We start from the raw sequence: 18,023 nt of genomic DNA, 5'->3' as shown, positions 1-18,023 counted from the left end.
CCAGGATAAGTCACCTTTGGCTTCCCAGCTCCTCAGGTCTGCCCGAGGCTGAACCACCTCAGTCCCACACCCCCAGGCTGTGCCCTCCTTTAGGATCCCAGGAGATGTCACCCATATTTCTGTCACTTTCTAACTCCAAGCGCATCAGAAATAGAGATATTGTGGCAATGAGTTCCACAGGTGACACGTTGTGTACAAGTTTTAATTAAAAGTTAAATAATTTAAGACATTTGTTTACAGGCAACGGTATCGGTTGCTCACTCTGTACATTGCATTTATTGGACAGCAACAAGGAAAAACAGAACATTTGGCACAAGAATGCCAATTTTTTTTTATTATTATTAATATTTTTGGACACATGAACACAAAATATCCCTGCAGGCTAAAAAAAAAAAATACATTGCAATTGTACACGACCAGCACGGGGCTGTGACCCCCAGGACAGTTTAGAAAGTACCTCGTATTGCTAGAGACATACATCCAGTCCAAAGTTAATAAAATACCATTTGAAACATTACAAGTCTAACAATATAGAAACCAAAAAATTACATCAGAAGTCAAACTGAACAAATGCAAACATTTTACATTGAAGTTGCAGCCTCTAGACATAGAAATATGAAAATGTCAATAGCAAGGTCTAAGAAAATCTGTAAGTGATATTTAGTGCAAGATCTTTCCTCCAGTGCAAAGGGAAAGGAACTTGCAGCGGATCAGGATCGGGACGGATCCAACGCCCTCTGGCCCTGCCTTCTGAAAATGAAAGCAGAGTCACTCCCTCGCTATTGAGCAAGAAAACTCCTACAGCACATCCACAAAGGGGTCGGGGTCGGGGCTGTCGGACGCTGGCTCTGAACGAGGGCCCTCCCCCGTCCGAAGGGCCGAGCTGAGGGTGGGCACGGGGCACCCCTGCCCGTCCATCCACCTCTGCTCCTCCGGGTGCAGCTCCAGCACCACCCCGGGCAACCCACAGCGGTGCAGACGGGCTAGCCAGGGACTGCCAGAGCTCGTTCAGAACTCAGCAGGGACAAAGCAAGCAGAACTGGGTGGAAAACAGGATTTCTGCCCCCTCCCCCCCCTTTTTTTATATATATTTTTTTATATTTTTTTTAATATGTCAACCACTCCCTCCCCCAACTCTTTGAACTTTGCTACATTTAAAATCTTTCACACCACAGAGCTAAACAGTGGCCAACAGGCTTTATTTATAAAAAACAAAACAAAACCAAAACCAAACAAAACCAAAAAACAAAACACCCTAAAACTACAGCTACAGAATGCACATCTTCCCATTGATTGACACATGCAGAACGAGTCACTCAGGCCCACGGGGCTCACCCAGGTCCTCAAGTCCTCCAGACTTGGGCTCAGACCTGCCTAGGGCAGCACTGCTGCGACTTGGATCCTGAACTTCAGTGCTTTCCCCCTCAAACTCCAGCCCTGTGCCCGGGGTGGGCTCACACCAGCCCTGCTCAGGTGCTGGCCCAGGGCTCCACCTGGTCTGAGGTCAAATATCCAGTCACAGGCAAACCAAGGAGAGGCTCTCCCTTCCCTCAGTCTCAACCAGGAGTGCTTGGCACTGGACAACTAATTGGTGATAAAATTAAATAATTTTTTATGCACCCTTATTAAACCAGCTCCATTCCTAGTGCACAAGCTCAAAACAGGGATCTTGGATCCTACCACCTCCAACAGGTGCTCAGGTGCTTTTCAAGGTGCCAAAGTTCTCTGTGTGTGTTGGGTCAGTCAGAGTTCACTCTAAAAAGGGGTTTTTTTGTCTTCTCCCTGAACGAGTACTGAGAAAAGCAGCGGTCAGTCTCCCACCCACATGTCCTGATTTTATTACACAAGTGAGGTATTCTTTAAAAAAAAATTAAATAACTAAAAAGAATCTTTCTGGTTTTTTTCAGTCTAAACCTGTCCCTGCACATGCCAGGGGCAGGGTTCACTTCAGTCCCATTTTCAACAGAAATGAAAAGAGGTTAAACTTAATTTATGAGACGTACTACTGGCAAGGAGGTTACAAAACTGCTTGAATAAGTTCAGTGTACTCTGGTACAACTGAAAACAACAGCATTTAGAAATGTAAACTTTCATTTATTTACAAGCTTAAAGACTGAAGGAAACAGCATTTCCTATTGCTGAAATTTGGGGGGGCTGGTTCCTAAGCTTTGGGACAGCAGACAACTTAGCAGCAAACCCCACAAGAGTATCAGAGACCACAGTGCAATCCTTGGGCTTCTCAAACTCCTCCTCAGGTTAGGAATAAGCTTTAATCTGCACTAAGTCGGGTTTACACTAATACTAACTCAGGTTTACACTAAGAGGAGTCTAGTCTTAAATTACTATGTTCATGGATTCCAGGAATACCCAGGGAAACCAGGCCCCTGGTCTGGATTACAGGTTGCAGCTGAAAAAAGCCAAGCAGATTAAAAACCCTAATTTCTAGGCTGGGATAGAATCAGTATTTGAGACTTACATGGGTTCAACATGCTATGAATGCAGTTGTGTGGGCAACCCAAATTCCCAGGAAAAAAACAGTTCAAAATGCTGGTACAAGTCCTCAGGTTGCCTGTCACACAATACATTTCGACTGTACACATTGGCCTTTCCTACACGGAACACCCAGTTTCCAAGCTTATAAAAAATGTTGTAGACAGGACACCAACAGTGAATATAAAACAGTTAAAAATAATTCTTAAAAAAAGCATGGAAATGCGTCTTTTCTAATTAGTTTCAGAAACTGCCAAATTGTGTGTTCAGAAAACGACACGAGAATGTTGGTCAAACTCATGCACAATCCTCAGCTAGAAAATTACACTGTTGGGGGGGCTTAAAAAACAAAGATTTATTGCCAAAGTTAAACCTTCTATGAGAAAAAAGTTTTAAAATCACTTAGATTTATCAAACCACACAGCAGCATAAAGTGGGCACTTTTGTAAAAGTTTGCAAAATACCTAAAAGCTAAATTTTTTTTTTTTTTGTTTTATCATTTTTAGAGGGGGGAAATGATGGTTCAGTACTTGTTACGATACCATGGCAGTATTATTTATAACCATTATCATTAAAATCTACTGACAGGCATCACTATTGGTTATATTACACATTCACAGAACAAGAACCACCTATTAACTCGCAGTATAGTGCAATTGCTTTGCAGCCCAAGTCTGCAGAGATTAAAAAGATAATTAGTAAAACTGACAAAAAACTGCAATACCTGTGAAAGTTATGTTTGTTAAAAGGCATTTACAGTAGTGAAGTCTAAAATCTCCATTAAAAAATCTATGGCCCCACACGACAGAAGGATTACAGCGAGCTGGATAAAACATTTTGCCATCACATCATACTCACGAAGCAGGGCACGGAGACAGGGCAGCAGTCACCGTCAGCTCATGGGATGAGGAGAACTTAAAAACCACAGCTAGCAAAAGATTCGATAGAAACCTTTCGTGCCAAGTCCTTGAAAAATTTCAGGATGATCGGCCTTTGCGCTTTGAGGTAAAAATTCAGTCCAATGCATCAGAAAAGACAAGTCTATGGATTTCTAGTACAGAAAACAATGAAACAAATGGCTCAATTGTGTTGGTGCATCAGACGTTGCAGTGAAGAACAGGTTCAGTGCGACTGTCCGGAGCTGCTGGTAGTGGGCAGTCCGAAACCCCCCGGCCCTGGCGAGAGGGGGAGGCTTCCAAACACTTTGGGACTGCGTGGGTTGTTGTCTTGCCTCATCTTCCCAGGTGCTCTCAAGCGAAATACATGGTGTGCTGGGTGTCGTGGTGGATCTGCACGGCCTTGGCCAGCGCCTGCGGATCGCGGCCGTTGCTCTGCCCCGACACGTGGCTGCCCTCGGCGCTGCGAGCAGACACACACCGTCATCAGCTGGGGCAAGCAGCACAGCTCAGCTTCACTACCTGCCTGCCAGGATGACGAGGCCATTCCTTACCTGTCATGATCCTTGTCCACGAGGTGGTACCTGGCCCGGAATGCCACCAGCCTGGCGTAGTAGGCGGGAGCGGGGATGGACACGGAGCGGGTGCAGCGCACGTAGGTGTGGCACAGCTGGTACGTGAGGAGCTGCAGCTCATCCGCCGTGAAACAGTTGTCATCCCACAGCACCTGGTAGTGGGAGGGCCGGCTGGTTCCCTGTGGAGAACAGGTGAGCACTCAGCTGCACAGCAAGAGCAGCAGCAGAGGTGGTACCTGCGGGCTGCACCTTCCAGCCGGCACCGAGGAGTCAGTGCCAAGCGGGTACTGCTGCACTCTGAGTCTGCCAAGCTACCAACAGAAGTGACATTCCTCATGGGAACAACTACGAGGATTTAGTCCCACAGCCTGAGCACGGCAGAGCTGACATTACCTGAATTCCTGCATGGCTACAGAGGTAAAAGTCAAATTCAGAAGGATGTGTGATGGTGCTGTCCACAGTAGTGCCTGCTGGTACGTTGCCGCTCTTACCCACCTAGTGAGGAAAGTTTATTATTAGCCCATGCGTTTTTTGGAAGTGACCCAAAGCTACCTCCTAAGGTAGGTTCTACTGAAAGCTGCTGGAGAATTTACTGCTCAAAAAGGTGGAAAAATATTAAGGCTGTTTACATAGGAGGAATGAAAATGTTCTCTGCAAGTTCATTTTTAGAAACTTCACCAAATCCAGCTGGTGTGTCATGAGAGGAAAACAAAATCCTTGCCAGCACCATTAGAGCTGGCACGAGTAATTCAGGATCTGAAAACGCAGGGTTCTGAGATAAATTTATTTCATACCCTTGTTTGCCCTCACACCCCAGAGATCTGGGTTTTTAAGCAAGCCTGAGATCAAGAGCTTCCCTACAGAAGGTTCCTTAGCTGGCCTGTGGATTTGTGCCACAGGCACGTCTTAGATGCACCCAGAGACAGAACAGGGAACGGCCAGGTCAGCTCACGGTCAGGAATCCTGGACTATAAAAACCCAGGCTACACCTCCAGGTACACAAATACCGGGATACAGAGCATACCTATTCCAAAAGGGGCTGGGAACAAGCTGTTCCATCTGATGTAGAGCAATAAAAAAGGGAGGAACTGGTTATTTTGGTAGAGAAAGCCTGTTACCACCCAGCTTTAGTGGGCAGGACAGATCCCACCCCACTGAACGAAATAATCCCACTTTCCTGTGCCATCACCTCCCCCTCATGGAGTCGGTACTTGCCCTTTCAGTTTTGTCAGCACAGAACAGCCTGGTGTGATGCCTTTTCTGCACAACAATGTAGGTTATTCCTGGTCTATAATCTTCCTCCAAACTAATGCAGGCCTTCCGGATCGCGATCAGCTCTGGCCAAGCTACCTGCAAGTATGAACATTAACTGATGAACTGAGTATACATAACATTATTTTAGTTTTTCCTGTTTACAAATGCCACGTCGCAAGAAACATGACCAGACAGGAAAACTGCACATTGTGCTTACCCAGGAAAACTCAGTGATAATTTTTCCAATAATTATCTTCAATAATAATTTTCCAACATATACATATATATTTTTCTGAGGGCCAATCCCTTGTAATCCACATAAATATATAATCAGGGGCAAACCCCTTTTCACGAGCAAGAAGAAACAATCAGACAATACCTGTTTCATCTGTCCTTCCGACACTCCCCCTCTGTAGTAAATGATCCTCGTGGGCTTGAAACGAGTGGATTTGTAGAACTGGATCAGCAGCTCCCGCACCATGTTGGTGAGGTCCTGGATGACCTCCTGGCTGTAGAGCAGCTCCTGGGAGGTCTCCTGGCGCGAGGTCTGCACGCGCACGGTGGCACAGTACCGGCTGGGGTGCCCGTCCATGCTGCCCACCACGGCCGCGATCGACGGCTTCTTCCCGTCCCCGGCCGGGGGGTGCGTCACGTCTGCTCCCAGGAAGATCACTGGCTGCTGGAACACCGAGGGCCTGGTGGGTAAGGTTAAGGTTTATTAGTTAGAGTCATGGAATCCCAGAATGGTTTGGGTTGGAAGGGACCTTAAAACATCGGCCCATTCCACCTCCTGCCGTGGGCAGGGACACCTTCCACTAGCCCAGGTTGCTCAGAGCCCCGTCCAACCTGGCCTTGGACACTTCCAGGGATCCAGGGGCAGCCACAGCTTCTCTGGGCAACCTGTGCCAGGGCCGCCCCACGCTCACAGGGAAGGATTTCTCCTATATACCTAACCTAAATTTTTCCTCTTTCAGTTTGAACTCATTCCCCCTTGTCCTAGCACTCCAGTTCCTGATGAAGAATACCTCTCCAGTTTCCTTGCCTGCCCCTTCAGATACTGGAAAGGGTTGTGAGGTCTCCACACAACCTTCTCTTCTCTGGGCTGAACAGCCCCAACTCTCTGAACCTGTCTCCACAGTCCCCTTAAAAATTAATAATAATAAATAAGAAAAAGGAGGGGGAGAAACAAAAAAAAAATTACAGCCAAGGAAGGTTCAAACCATCCAAACCAGTGAACAGAATCAAAAAGAGAATCTTTAAGGACAACAATTTCTGCCTCAAGCTCTTACAGTCTAGAGAGAACACAAAATGAAAAGGACAGGATCAAAGGCAGACCAAGTTACAAGCACTGATCACAAGTCACTCCTCTCCATTCCTTCTCTTTCAATTTGAAAGAAAACACAGGATGCTTTAGGAGGTGGCAAGAGAAAAGGTAGACAGTGAACTTAAGGGCAGGAAAAAGACATGGAAAAAAAGCCTTGGTGAGCTTGTTTTCCCATGCATTGCTGGATGGTTCTGACTCCCCCTGGCACAGGGCTGACTGGGCAGACGGTGGATGCAGATGCATCCTCCTCTGTCCACTCCAGACTGCGGGCATTTCTAAAGCATGCTTTGTTTTGGAAGGTATCATTTCAGCAAACACAACAAAAGGACACCATTTTGTTTGACAATCCAGACATCAAGCAGAGCTTTTAGTTGCATCTCACCTTTGATGAGGTACCAGCACATTGTTGATTCCTCCGAGCTTCGCGTTGATCTTCAGACACAGGTTGGACAGAGTTTGTGGTGAGGTTTTGACCACGTTCTTTACCTGAACACACTGTGTGGCCATGCCTAGAAGAGTGTCTCCAACCCGCTTGACTTCAGCTGTGACAGAAAAAGAAGTCACTGGTTCCAGTTACACCAAGAGGCAGGAACTTCATCTGCTTGCTCTTATTTTATTTTTTTGAAATGCTACTGTAATTCAGACCCTTGAAACTTCACTGAGAAAGGTTCGGTTTGCTCTTTGGTAACACACAAGTTCTCCAATCAGATAAACCACCTCCAAAACACTCTTTTAAAGGGAACACATTTCCTCCTTCCTGCCACCCACTTGCAGTACAACCCATTATCACTCTGCAGCCCCTTCCCCGTACCGTACACGGGCGTCTTCCCGGGCAGAATCACCACGATGAGCTGCAGGCCAACGTAAGTCAGCTTCAGGTGTTTGAACATGGGCTCCACACTGTCTGCACCCTGGGCGTACTTGCAGAAGCAGGGCTGGCCCTGGATGGGCATCCCGGCGTCCTTGGAGATCTTGCGCAGCTGGTCCGTGAAACTCCTGAAATAGAAATGGATTTGTCCTGGCCTCTCCACCACGGGTCACTTTGGCATCAGTTTGATCAACCAGGTCTAAGCTGCTCCTGCTATTTCACAGCAGCACAGTAATTATTTTTTAGAAATTCTATCCCCATCAGGAACTCACTAATACGGCTCTAATCCTCTCTGAGGAAGTTCATCAGCTTCTGTAATTTTACAAGTCTTACAGAAACAAACAGACATTTCAGTTGAACACCCTGAGGCAGATTCCCAAACTAGTACTGATGCTCTGGTAGATTTTTATTCATCCACCAAACTTATCTGAGCAATATTGCAACCACAATTTTTGCCAGTCAGTGGTTCACACAACCTCTGTCTTTAGGATTCTGTAGAGTAATTTGAAGGACAGGAGAAAAATTGTGGTGTATGTTGTTTTTACTGTTAGATGCATTAAAATCAGAAATTCAGAAACATGAGAAAAATAAACCTTGAAATAGAATCCTGAATAAATAGAAAAATACTTACTTTAGCAAGTCTTCCCTGCATTGTTTTTGAGGAGCAAAACAGGCAACAGCCCAAACTTTAATCTCAATGCCAGCATAGAACTGTTTCCCTCTCATGTCCCATACGCCTTGGTTTGGTGTGGCCACAGTCTTGTTCTAGGTAAAAACCAAAGGCAAATTAAAAATAAAGTGCTGCTCTGTTTTGACTGTAGCCCAACAGTGCTCACACAGAGGAAATATCATGAGAAGATACATAAAACACCTCATGAATGCCAATAACCTCAGGACAAGACATGGAAACTCACCCTGCCTCCATACTGCAGCATTGGGGCTGGCAGAACTCTGCCTGTCAGCTCTGTCATTTCGTTATGGACAACAATTCCAAACTCCTTCAGATACGGATCAGGCCCACCAACCATACTGTTACTCTTCACCTGGGGACAGGAGAAGTATTGATGTCACTACATTAAAGTTTCAGGTGACTCTGCCCTCTTTGCTTTCTCTTTAAAAGGATTTGTTTTAAACGAGACAGATTTTTTTAACTTCTCTCTTGGTCACTGCGCTCATCATCACCTGCTCCAGTGCTCTGGAAGAGCCATGAGAAGTGACAAACACGGACTGTGCATCTGGAAGAGCACTCACCAGCCTGCTGATCTCCTCCTGCCGGTCCGGCGCCGACCGCGCGGTCGCTTTTATCATGGTCGAGGTCTGATTGTCCGTGAGCTTCTTGATGCACCTCTGGCCAGCCACGATGTTACACACCTGCAGGGGAGAGCCAGAGGTGCTGTGACACCACTGAGCACCTTTAACAGAGGATACACTACAGTACCAGAGTCAGACCCTCACCTCCAGCGGCAGGTACGTGTGTTTCTGTTCCTGTCCCACTTGGAGACAGGGCAGGTGGGGGTATTTCAGCTGCAGACTGTACTTCTGCTTAAAATACTGAGCTACTGTGCACTCCATGGCCTGCCCGTTCTCCAGCTGCAGGGGGAACCTAGAAAGGACATTTGTTCTGGTTAGACTTTGCAAGAATTTTTTAAAGGAAAAAATGGTACGGAAAACCTATTCCAGACAAGGAATGTTGCAAACCTTTATTTTCCTTAGCTACTGGATCTCTTCTTCATGAAAAGATTTTATAGACTATGTACTGAATTTCTCATATTTTAGCTGTTTAAAAATTAGAACCTTTGATAACTCCATTCAAAAGCCAGGATACAGCTCAATTTTCCTTGGGTTGAAGGAAATAAAGCAGTGGTCAAACCCCACAATATTCCTCTACTGCACTAAGACTAAACATTCCTGTAAAGCCACACGGCTGCTTCATCATAGAATCATGTTTATTCCTGCATAAACAATATACCAAATATATTTAATAGGTTCAAGATTTTAAAAATTGGAATTGGTTGGCACATACGTCTGGTGACTGGCTGGTCGCCGGGTAACGTTGCAAACTCGGTATTTTCTCTTCATCTGGCCACAGTGGGTAACCTCTACTTTTAGACCTGAAAAGCCAACAGAAAATAAATTCAGGCACAGGAACCAACTTGGAGGAGGATGAAGGCACAAAAGAACAGCCCAGCTTCCCAAGTGCCTCGCAGATTTTCATTACAACATAACATGAGCAGGTTTCAGTATTTTGTTGCAGCACCTTCAGGATAAGCCTTACCTCTGATTTCTTTGGTAAACTTGACACGCTGGGAGTCTGTCAGGGGTTTGCTTTGTTCACTGATGTTCTGGATGTCCAAGACCTCACACATGAACTCAATGATAGGCTGGGCACGATAAAAAGCAGTTGCTGACACTAAGAGAAAAAGAGAGGACAATTAACGGAGAAGCAGAAAGAACCCTGTTGTGTGGGTGAGACAGAATCTCCTACACACCGTCGATGTTGAGCATCATGTTCCACATGGCAGGACGGACCGACTGGTGGAAACCAAACCAGACCTCCCTGCCCCCTCCCAGGGGGTGGTAATAACCTTCGGGGGGGGAGAAGAAGGAGCGACCCACAGGGGTGTACCTGGAAAAAAAAAGAAAATTAACACTTGGACAATTTCTGATACACCTTTTTCCACTGACACCTGTAGTGTTTGAAACACATTTCTACAGCGTGTTAGAACAGTCAGAGCTCACTTATGGCAAGACCACAAAGCCTTTTCTGACAGTGCAGCTGGAAAGGCTACAGCAAATTCCTGTTAGAAACATGACCAGCAGGCACAAGACCTGAGTTCAGATCACATTTCCCCATTCTAGTGCAAATTTGCAAGGCAGGCATTGAATTACACAGCTGCATCCTCATCTCTTCTGCCATGGGGAAGTGTGATGGCAGCAGAGCGGCAGCAGCAAGGAATAACTAACACAAATGTTAAGATGGATACAGGATGAATCCAGCCAGGAAGGCCCCACAGGTACCCACCTCATGGAGGGAAGGTGCCGTGTGATTACATCCAGTGCCTGAACAGAGTCTTCAGGAACCTCATTGAGGTGCCCTGCCAGAGCTTCCAGCAGCATCTGAAGGCTGACGACTGACACCCACTGAATGGAAACCTTGAATGTCTGGTCCTTCCCCTCTCCTGGAAGTGTCACCTCCATATCCACCTGCCATGGGCACAACAGAATCAAGCACAGGCTTTGGTAAAGGACTGCAGACAGACACAGCACTCAGCAATGGTATGGTTTTCTCCTAGCTGTCCTTTGGATCTCTATTTTTGATGATTAGTTTGTGTAATGACCTTAAAATATGACAATTGGTTTCCTCGGGACTTTGAAAGTTTATCATTTATTCATCTGAGAAACTGCACTGGGGCATCTTTAAATGTAAATTTTAAGCAGTAATTAGTATGGTGACATCAAAGCTCTGGAGAACAGTGAGTCATTTTTTTAAGTCAGCCAGTTAATAGCAAGATGTTTTGTGAACCAAACAGGAAGGCAAGAAAACCTTTCGGTCAAAAAGGAGACTTGCTGGGAAGCACAAATCTCAGAGTTCTGGCACAGCCCTGAGAATGATTCTCACAACCCATCAGGCCAGAGGGCAACTGTGAACTCATCCTGGGCGCTCTCCTTGGCACAGCAATAACCAATTCTGGGGGGGAACAGTAGATGGGGTGAAGTTTTGGGGGGTGCTGGCGAGCACAGCCCAGAACACAGAGGGCTGGAGCAGCTGATCTGGTTGTTCCCATGGAACAGGAGGATGCATCTCCTCAGCACAGCCAAAAACCAACCAGAGTCATTGTCATCTACAAGGACTTTATCAGTCAGCAACAGAGAAAGGGTTAGAACAGGGAAAAGGGAAGTTTCCATTAGGGTGAAAAAAATATAATATACTTGTAGCTGAAAGAGCAGAATGTTAGTTCTCACTCATTCTCCAGCTGAAGATCTGAGAATTAGAAACCTGAGGAAGATAAACCTCTGTAAAAGACCAGTAAGTTCCTACAGATCCTGAGTGGCCCTGCCTGTCATTTTCAAGACTACACCAATAGGTGTGGTTTGGGTTTATATCTGTAAAAGAACACTTTCCAAATGACAATGTAACAGTTTTCCCACAGAAACTTAGAGCAACACTTACCCTGTCCCTGCCAATGGGTAACGGGTGTGCCGTGTACATGTTCCGCTTCCCATCGTAGCCAGGCTGCCGATCCCCAAAGATCTGCATCTTGAAGTGCCTCACCATCGTGTCCACCACCTCCCTGCCAAGGCATTCATCGAGTCAGGGTGAAGAACAGAAAATTCAGCTATGGTCTTACACAGTTTAAAATTCCTTTTTCACATTTTCTTAAAGGTCTGATAAAGAACAATGCACCAGAGCACCCCCAGGTCACACCAGGGCCGTGAATGTCACCTCCAGGTTGAGGCACCCAAGTGCCACACACTGCACAGGTATCTGTATTGTCAGCAGAGCTACAGCTGAAACAGGCAGAGGAACCTGGAGAGCTGTTCACACACAGGGGCAGACCCAAGCACCTGCCTTGGGGTGGGTGGGAGTGCTCCATGGATTGGTTCCACTGACAAAGCATCCATGTGTGGACTCCAAAATCTACCAGCTGAATTCCCACCCTGCAGCTGCTACACACGTTTGAGTAACAGACTGTGGAACGATTATCAGGGATATTCACTTGTAGACTGTAAAATAAAACCAGCTTGAGTTCAACACTCAGTACATTTCCCAGAGCCTCCCAGGCCAATTGCAACACATCTTCATAAAAATAAGGAGAACAGTACAGTTCACCAAAAAGCTGACCACAGAAGAGACAGAAACATGACTTTAGCAGATGGAGAATTCCAAGGATGTACAGTTTCCTTACACTCAGGAACATACTCCTAATGTCAACTAATAAATCTTTATTAAGCAACTCCTACCTGTTGACTCTTCGGGGGCGTTTCTCCGGTTTGATATCAACATCATAGTGATAAACATCAATCTTGGGGATCTGCACCTGGAAGTGGTTGGCCAGCAGGCGGATGGGTTTCCCAACAGTGCCCAGGCCTGGGCGGCGGGGCGGCTGGAAGAGGCTGGCTGGGGGCCCTGGCAAGGCAATAAACACATGTGAGATGGGATGGCTCGCTCCGTGCACCTCTCAGGGCTTTGGGTGACTTTCTGACTGGAAGAAATCTCCAGCAGCTTTCTGAGGCTGCAAACAGAGGTGTTCCAAGAGGCTCAGCCTTCCAGCTGCTCGGAACTTCCTGGGAAAAAACGTGTTCCCTAAAGCATGTGCAGGCTGGTACCATAATTGATTCTTAAAATTTTAGTGGCATTTATCCATGACTGTGGTTATGAACTTCACAAGAGTCCCAAGATGGAATGCAACCATGCAGACATTATGTATTTTCACGTAATGTAAAGATAAATACATCCCTACCTCCGTTTCTAAACCAAACCAACAGCCACACAAGCCACATTTTCTCACTGTTTTTGTTATAAACTTCAGATCTTAATGATCCAATTTAAAATTCAAACACAGGAGTGAGGAAAGGTTTACAGTTTCTTCTAAGTAGAAGAAAGGGAGAAGTAAAGCAGAAAACAGGCATGGACTCCTCAAAGGTGTGGAGATAATTTATTTGGATAAAAGAGCTCCAGGAGCAGCTCTACGGAGGAAATTCTTAGAGGCCTGGAAATGTTACTCATATGCAAGCTGGTCACTAGGGAAACCTTTAGTTACCCTCCTCAAAGTGTTAAGATCTGAGATACCATGTTAACAAGATTAAACTGACTGCTTTTTTAAATCGATCACAGCCTCAGTTGACACTGCACATAAAGCAAATGGCACTGGTATGTTTTCACGGGTTTGGCTATATCTGCCAGTGCTCAGTGTGATCAAAGTGTCTTCCCTCTGTTGTAGAGTAGCAAAGGAGAGGGGGGAAAAGTATCACAAGAACTCAGTAATAAACCAATCATAAAAATTAGGCCATATGTAATATCATGACCTGACAGCATCCATGTAAGTCAAAGGCTCAGAGGTGAGACCAGGAGGGTAGAGAGGTAGGTAACTCCTATTTGGATAAACTTCAACACAACCATAAACTGAACTCAGGACCAAATCTAAGGAGATTCCACACTGGATTTACGAGCCATCCACTGGTTACTGCATTACCAAATAAAAGTATCAATGTGAGGACACCAGCCCTGGAATGTTTTTAAGCAGAAGGAACACGGAGCATGTAAGCAGCTGGAGCCCACTGCCGTGTCAGCTCCCCAAAGCCACAGTGGCAGGGGCTGTCAGGGCACAGACACCCCTCAGGACACATTCCAGGCTCTGCACCCTCTGTCCCGGAGCAGCTCACAGCACCACAGTCACACCAGTTGTGGGGTACGGTTGGTGCTTAAAAAAACTACAGCTGTCTTGACAAGTGTGAATCATCGAGGGCAATCAAAGTTTGCTGTGCTTATTTGGATACGAGAGATGATCCATTAATCCCATGCTAATTAGTCTGAAGGAAGTGCAGGCACTGACCTCCTGTGAGAGATTAAATGACAACTATATTTACCTATTTTCCTCCCTCAGCATTGACAAGTTCTGCAAACGGGCACAGCAACGCTGCCCTCGGTTCTGACCAAAGAGATAAATCTTGCTTCTCCTCCTTCCTAAAGTTATTTCCCAAAGGATTCCAGAGAAGCAGCTAAAAACTGTTTTCCCCTTTGAAGCCAGGCTGCCCTGGCGTCACAGGATTTTTACCTGATCAGCCTGACGAGGGTTGTATGTGCTGCTGTATTTCAGTTTCTTCTACCCCATGACAATTACATTCTAAGCACCTCAACCGAGTTGCTTCAGACAGGAAGCAGTTTTCAAAACTGAAAGAGGATCTGCTTCTCCAGCTGTAAGTCAGGGAGGCCAGGATACATCACACACATACAGCAGGCTCTGAGTCAGCCCTCGCTACCTCAAACTCTGGATTCTTCTGGAATTGCACCTCTGTGTCAAAAAACATTTCCTATCACACCAAAATTAACACCACTTCGATTATACCAATCGTTTGAATGGGAACCCGATGGGTCAGGTGTGCAGGCCACTGAGGGCAAGAAAGACATCCTGCAGGCATTTGATGGAAGAATAATCTTGGAATAAGGCACGAGCAGGAAAATGCCACATGCAAAACCCCACCAAGTTTGTTAAAGAAATAAACAACCCTATTTTCAGACAGCATCGCCTTAAACTCTCAGCAACGGCTCAATGTCAAATGTAAAACTTATCATCACACAGGTTGCGGGGCTCACACCGCTGTGACAGCCCCGCCTGTCCCCGTCCCCTCGCTGTCCCGCTCACCCCGCCGAGGGCGAACCGAGTCCCCCCGGCAGCCCCGGGGCCGCGAGGGCACCGCGAACCCCCCGCGCAAAGTTTCGGACCCGCCGCGGCTCCTCCGCGGCGGCGGCTGCGAGCGGGGCCCGGTGTCACCGGGGAGCCCCGGCGGGCCCGCGGCCTCTCTCCCTCCCTTCCCCCGCTGCCAGGGCCCGGCAGGCCGCGGCCCCGCGCCCCCCCCGCGGCTCTCACCGGGTCCCAGCGCCTCCATGGCGGCGGTGGCGGCGGCCTCGCTGCTCTCGCCGCCGGCCCCGCCGCCCGCCCCGGGCCCCGCCGCCGGCCCCGCCGCCGCCGCGTAGCGCTTGATCTCGGGAATATTGGCGGCGGGGTGGGCGCCCGGCGCGGACACGGGGGCGGCGGGGCGGGGGGCGGCGGACGAGGAGGTGGATGAGGAGGAGGCAGCGGGGGCGCGGCGGGGAGCGCTCCCCGCGTTCCGCTTCCCCGAGCGGCGGCGCGAACAATCCCCGCGCGGCGCCCCCGCCGAGCCCGCGCGCGCCCCCGCCGCCGCCAGCACGCGCCCGGGGCGCGCTCCCGGGGACGGGGGGTTGAGGAGGAGGAGGAGGAGGAGGGAGAGAAGGAGGAGGAGGAAGAGAAGGAGGAGGAGGAAGAGGCCTCTCCGCGCTGCCCGGCGCCGCCGGCTCGCGCACGCGCCGCCCGCGGGAGCGCGCACGCCGCCCGCGCGGCCCCGCGGCCGCAACAGGTGACAGGTCTGAATCACAGAATCCCGGGATATTTGGGGGGGTCGGAAGGGACCTCTGGGGGTGTCACCCAGTCCGACCCCCCTGCCAAGGCAGGGTCACCTGGAGCAGGTGGCACAGGAACCAGCTGGGGTTGGGATGTTTCCAGGAGGGAGACTCCGTGCCCTCCCTGGGCAGCTGTTCCGGGGCTCTCCGTCCTCCATGGAAAAAAGTTCTTCCTCATGTTTTGAGTTTATGGCCACTGCTCCTCGTCCTGTTGCTGGGCACCTCTGAAAAATCTCTTTTCCTTTGTGCAGCAACAGGACGAGGAGCAATGGCCATAAACTAAAACACAACAAGTTCCACCTCGGCATGAGGCAGAACTTCTTTCCATGGAGGGTAGAACATCTGTCCAGGGAGTCTCCCTCTCTGGAGACATCCCAAACCCACCTGGACGTGCTCCTGTGCCACCTGCTGCAGGTGACCTGCCTGGGACCCGGCTGTGCCCCACAGCTCCTGGGGGTCACCTCCCCATGGCCCCTGTGCCTGTCACTCCCTCTCAGCACAGAGGATCCCCAGCCCCATCGAGGCACTGGGCTCAAAGACAGTGCATTTGTACTTTTCTGAAAGCCAACATCTGCAGCCAAGTGCCCTTAAATAAAGGGGCTGGGGACTCCTGGCCTCTCTAAGCAGCTCGCACTGTTTCAGGGAGCTGCTCCCTCGTGCACCCCCCCGGGTTCTGTTCAGCCAACAACCCTCTGCTGACTCACCAGGAGGTCAGAAGTCAAAACATTTCATAAATAATAAATGCCGAGTCCACTTTATTTGCCTTTTATAACCTGCAGGGTTGATGTTTTCCAAGTTGAAACATCAAAAACCTATTTTAAAATGAAACGAAATCTGAGACTCTCATATAGATCTGGGATTCTCATATAATCCCCTGACAGAAGCTGAGGAACACTTGAGGGAAACACCAGTTTTACAAGACCAGTGCAGTGTCTGGCAACATTTCCATGCTATTGTTCAGCACATCTATGTATGAAACACATGTATGTAGGGCTACAAATCCACCAAAGATATAATCTCTATCTCAAGAAAATCTGCAATACAAAGGCTCAGTCCTGTAAGATGTTGAGCATTACAGGCAAAGTCTATATTTAAAGTATTATAAATTCAATTAACTTGATAAATATTCCATACATATTGAGACATCCTGACTGCCAGAGTGGTCAGAACCTCATTTCTACAGGTTAACCTACCCTTATATTGAAAAGAGCCACATTTCCAGGAGCAAGACTGGATTTGGGAACGACAGGCGTTATGACAGGATTTGTTCTGAATATTTGCTTCTAAACACCTCACCTGCTACAAGCTGGGGAAGGATTATGTTGTTTAATAAAAAATAGATTCGTAAGCCAGTTTTTAAAGTATGAATGTCTTAATGTGGTGCTTTATGCAGCGCTGAAAGTCTGTGGTTAGTTCAGAATCTCCTTAATGGCAAACATTTACCTGTTCTGTTGCCTCTGTGTGCCAGGTATGAGTAAGAAGTTGGGAGCGGAACTTACCTAATAAGGCTTGTGGCCAATCTTTTTGCCACCTTATTCTTGTCAGCTGACTCTGAGCTATTCCTGACGCAGCAATGAGAGCACAGCTTTGAGGAGGTGTTTTTGTGCAGAGCCAGCATCTGTCCCCTGTTACTAAACACTAATTATTAAATTAATTACTGTAGCTCTTGCAGCAGCTACAGGAAAGCAGAATTGTGGTGGTTGTGGTGGGTTTCATGGATGTTTAATTTTCTCACTTCCTCCCTTCTCAGGCTCGTTGGCTCCATGGGAACTGTCGTGGTAGGTCAGTTCATCTGCTCCTTGGCCCTCACAAAACTGTGGCTCTTCCCCTAATGAGCGGAGAGCTGCAAGGTTAAGAAAAGAAGCCATCATACAACTACACGGTGAGACCAATCACTTATTAGAGGCAAAACTTAAATTCTCTGTATGCAGAGGGGTATAAACTATTGAGAAATTCAAGAGAGAAATTGAAAGGATTTACCCAAAAGGTTCGAGCCTTCATGAAAGCCTTGATGGGGTTGGCCCAGAGTGCGGCTGCACACACACCAATGGAAGATGGATATCTTTTATTCCATAAATGGGACACTTACAGCTGTGTGTATCTAATATCCATGAGCACACAGCAGCCAGCAAGGCAACACCCCGTTACTTTTTAACCATGTGCATTGTCTTAAAGAAGTTTACAAAGCAGTCACTTAGAACCTGGGGGAGGCTTCAGACAGAGAAGGCCCCTGATGAAGACCCTCAGAAGCTTTATAAGGACATGCATATCTGCGTTGGGAAATGCAATGAATATGTAAGAGGAATGTGGAGAATGAACAGTGAATAATCATGCCATGATAACATATACGCTGCAGTGAACATACCTCGGTGTGCACTTTGGTGAAATGATTCTGAGGGCACCCGTCGTGCTGTGGAATACCTGGCTTCTGAAACTCACAAATTGAACCTCGGAAGTTTCTTTTAAGTGCCGCTTT

At 47.6% G+C, this 18,023-nt stretch overlaps 1 protein-coding gene across 2 annotated transcripts; it reads right to left on the bottom strand.

The window, feature by feature from the left end:
* Nucleotides 1-172: 172 nt before the first annotated feature.
* Nucleotides 173-17,963, bottom strand: AGO4 (argonaute RISC component 4). Of its 2 annotated transcripts, XM_032710006.1 has the most exons (19): nucleotides 17,913-17,963; nucleotides 16,991-17,390; nucleotides 12,370-12,535; nucleotides 11,579-11,699; nucleotides 10,430-10,611; nucleotides 9,897-10,033; nucleotides 9,683-9,817; nucleotides 9,431-9,518; nucleotides 8,863-9,010; nucleotides 8,659-8,778; nucleotides 8,322-8,450; nucleotides 8,039-8,172; nucleotides 7,351-7,535; nucleotides 6,922-7,081; nucleotides 5,595-5,910; nucleotides 5,177-5,311; nucleotides 4,355-4,456; nucleotides 3,941-4,140; nucleotides 173-3,849 (listed from the first exon to the last, which is right to left on the bottom strand). In XM_032710006.1, exons 4-19 carry the CDS (start codon nucleotides 11,681-11,683, stop codon nucleotides 3,741-3,743), a joined length of 2,385 nt encoding a protein of 794 aa, XP_032565897.1. In that variant the 5' UTR covers nucleotides 11,684-11,699; nucleotides 12,370-12,535; nucleotides 16,991-17,390; nucleotides 17,913-17,963; the 3' UTR covers nucleotides 173-3,740. The 2 variants fall into 2 exon arrangements, with proteins under 2 accessions (XP_032565897.1, XP_032565896.1); XM_032710005.1 differs by lacking the exons at nucleotides 16,991-17,390; nucleotides 17,913-17,963 and adding an exon at nucleotides 14,997-15,211.
* Nucleotides 17,964-18,023: the final 60 nt, after the last annotated feature.

The sequence above is a fragment of the Chiroxiphia lanceolata genome, chromosome 24, assembly GCF_009829145.1.
Source record: "Chiroxiphia lanceolata isolate bChiLan1 chromosome 24, bChiLan1.pri, whole genome shotgun sequence".
In the NCBI taxonomy this organism is placed as follows: Eukaryota; Metazoa; Chordata; class Aves; order Passeriformes; family Pipridae; genus Chiroxiphia; species Chiroxiphia lanceolata.
The sequence above is the reverse complement of the archived record's forward strand: the minus strand, read 5'-3'. Positions and strand labels throughout refer to the sequence as shown.

Bases quoted from the DNA above. Each gene is read 5' to 3' on its own strand.
- AGO4 (XM_032710005.1), bottom strand. The intron at 10,612-11,578 runs GTAAGTGTTGCT...TGCCCATGGCAG, and splicing joins TACCCATTGGCAGGGACAGG to GTGGATATGGAGGTGACACT. The intron at 8,173-8,321 runs GTGAGTTTCCAT...GTTTTTACCTAG, and splicing joins TGCTGCAGTATGGAGGCAGG to AACAAGACTGTGGCCACACC.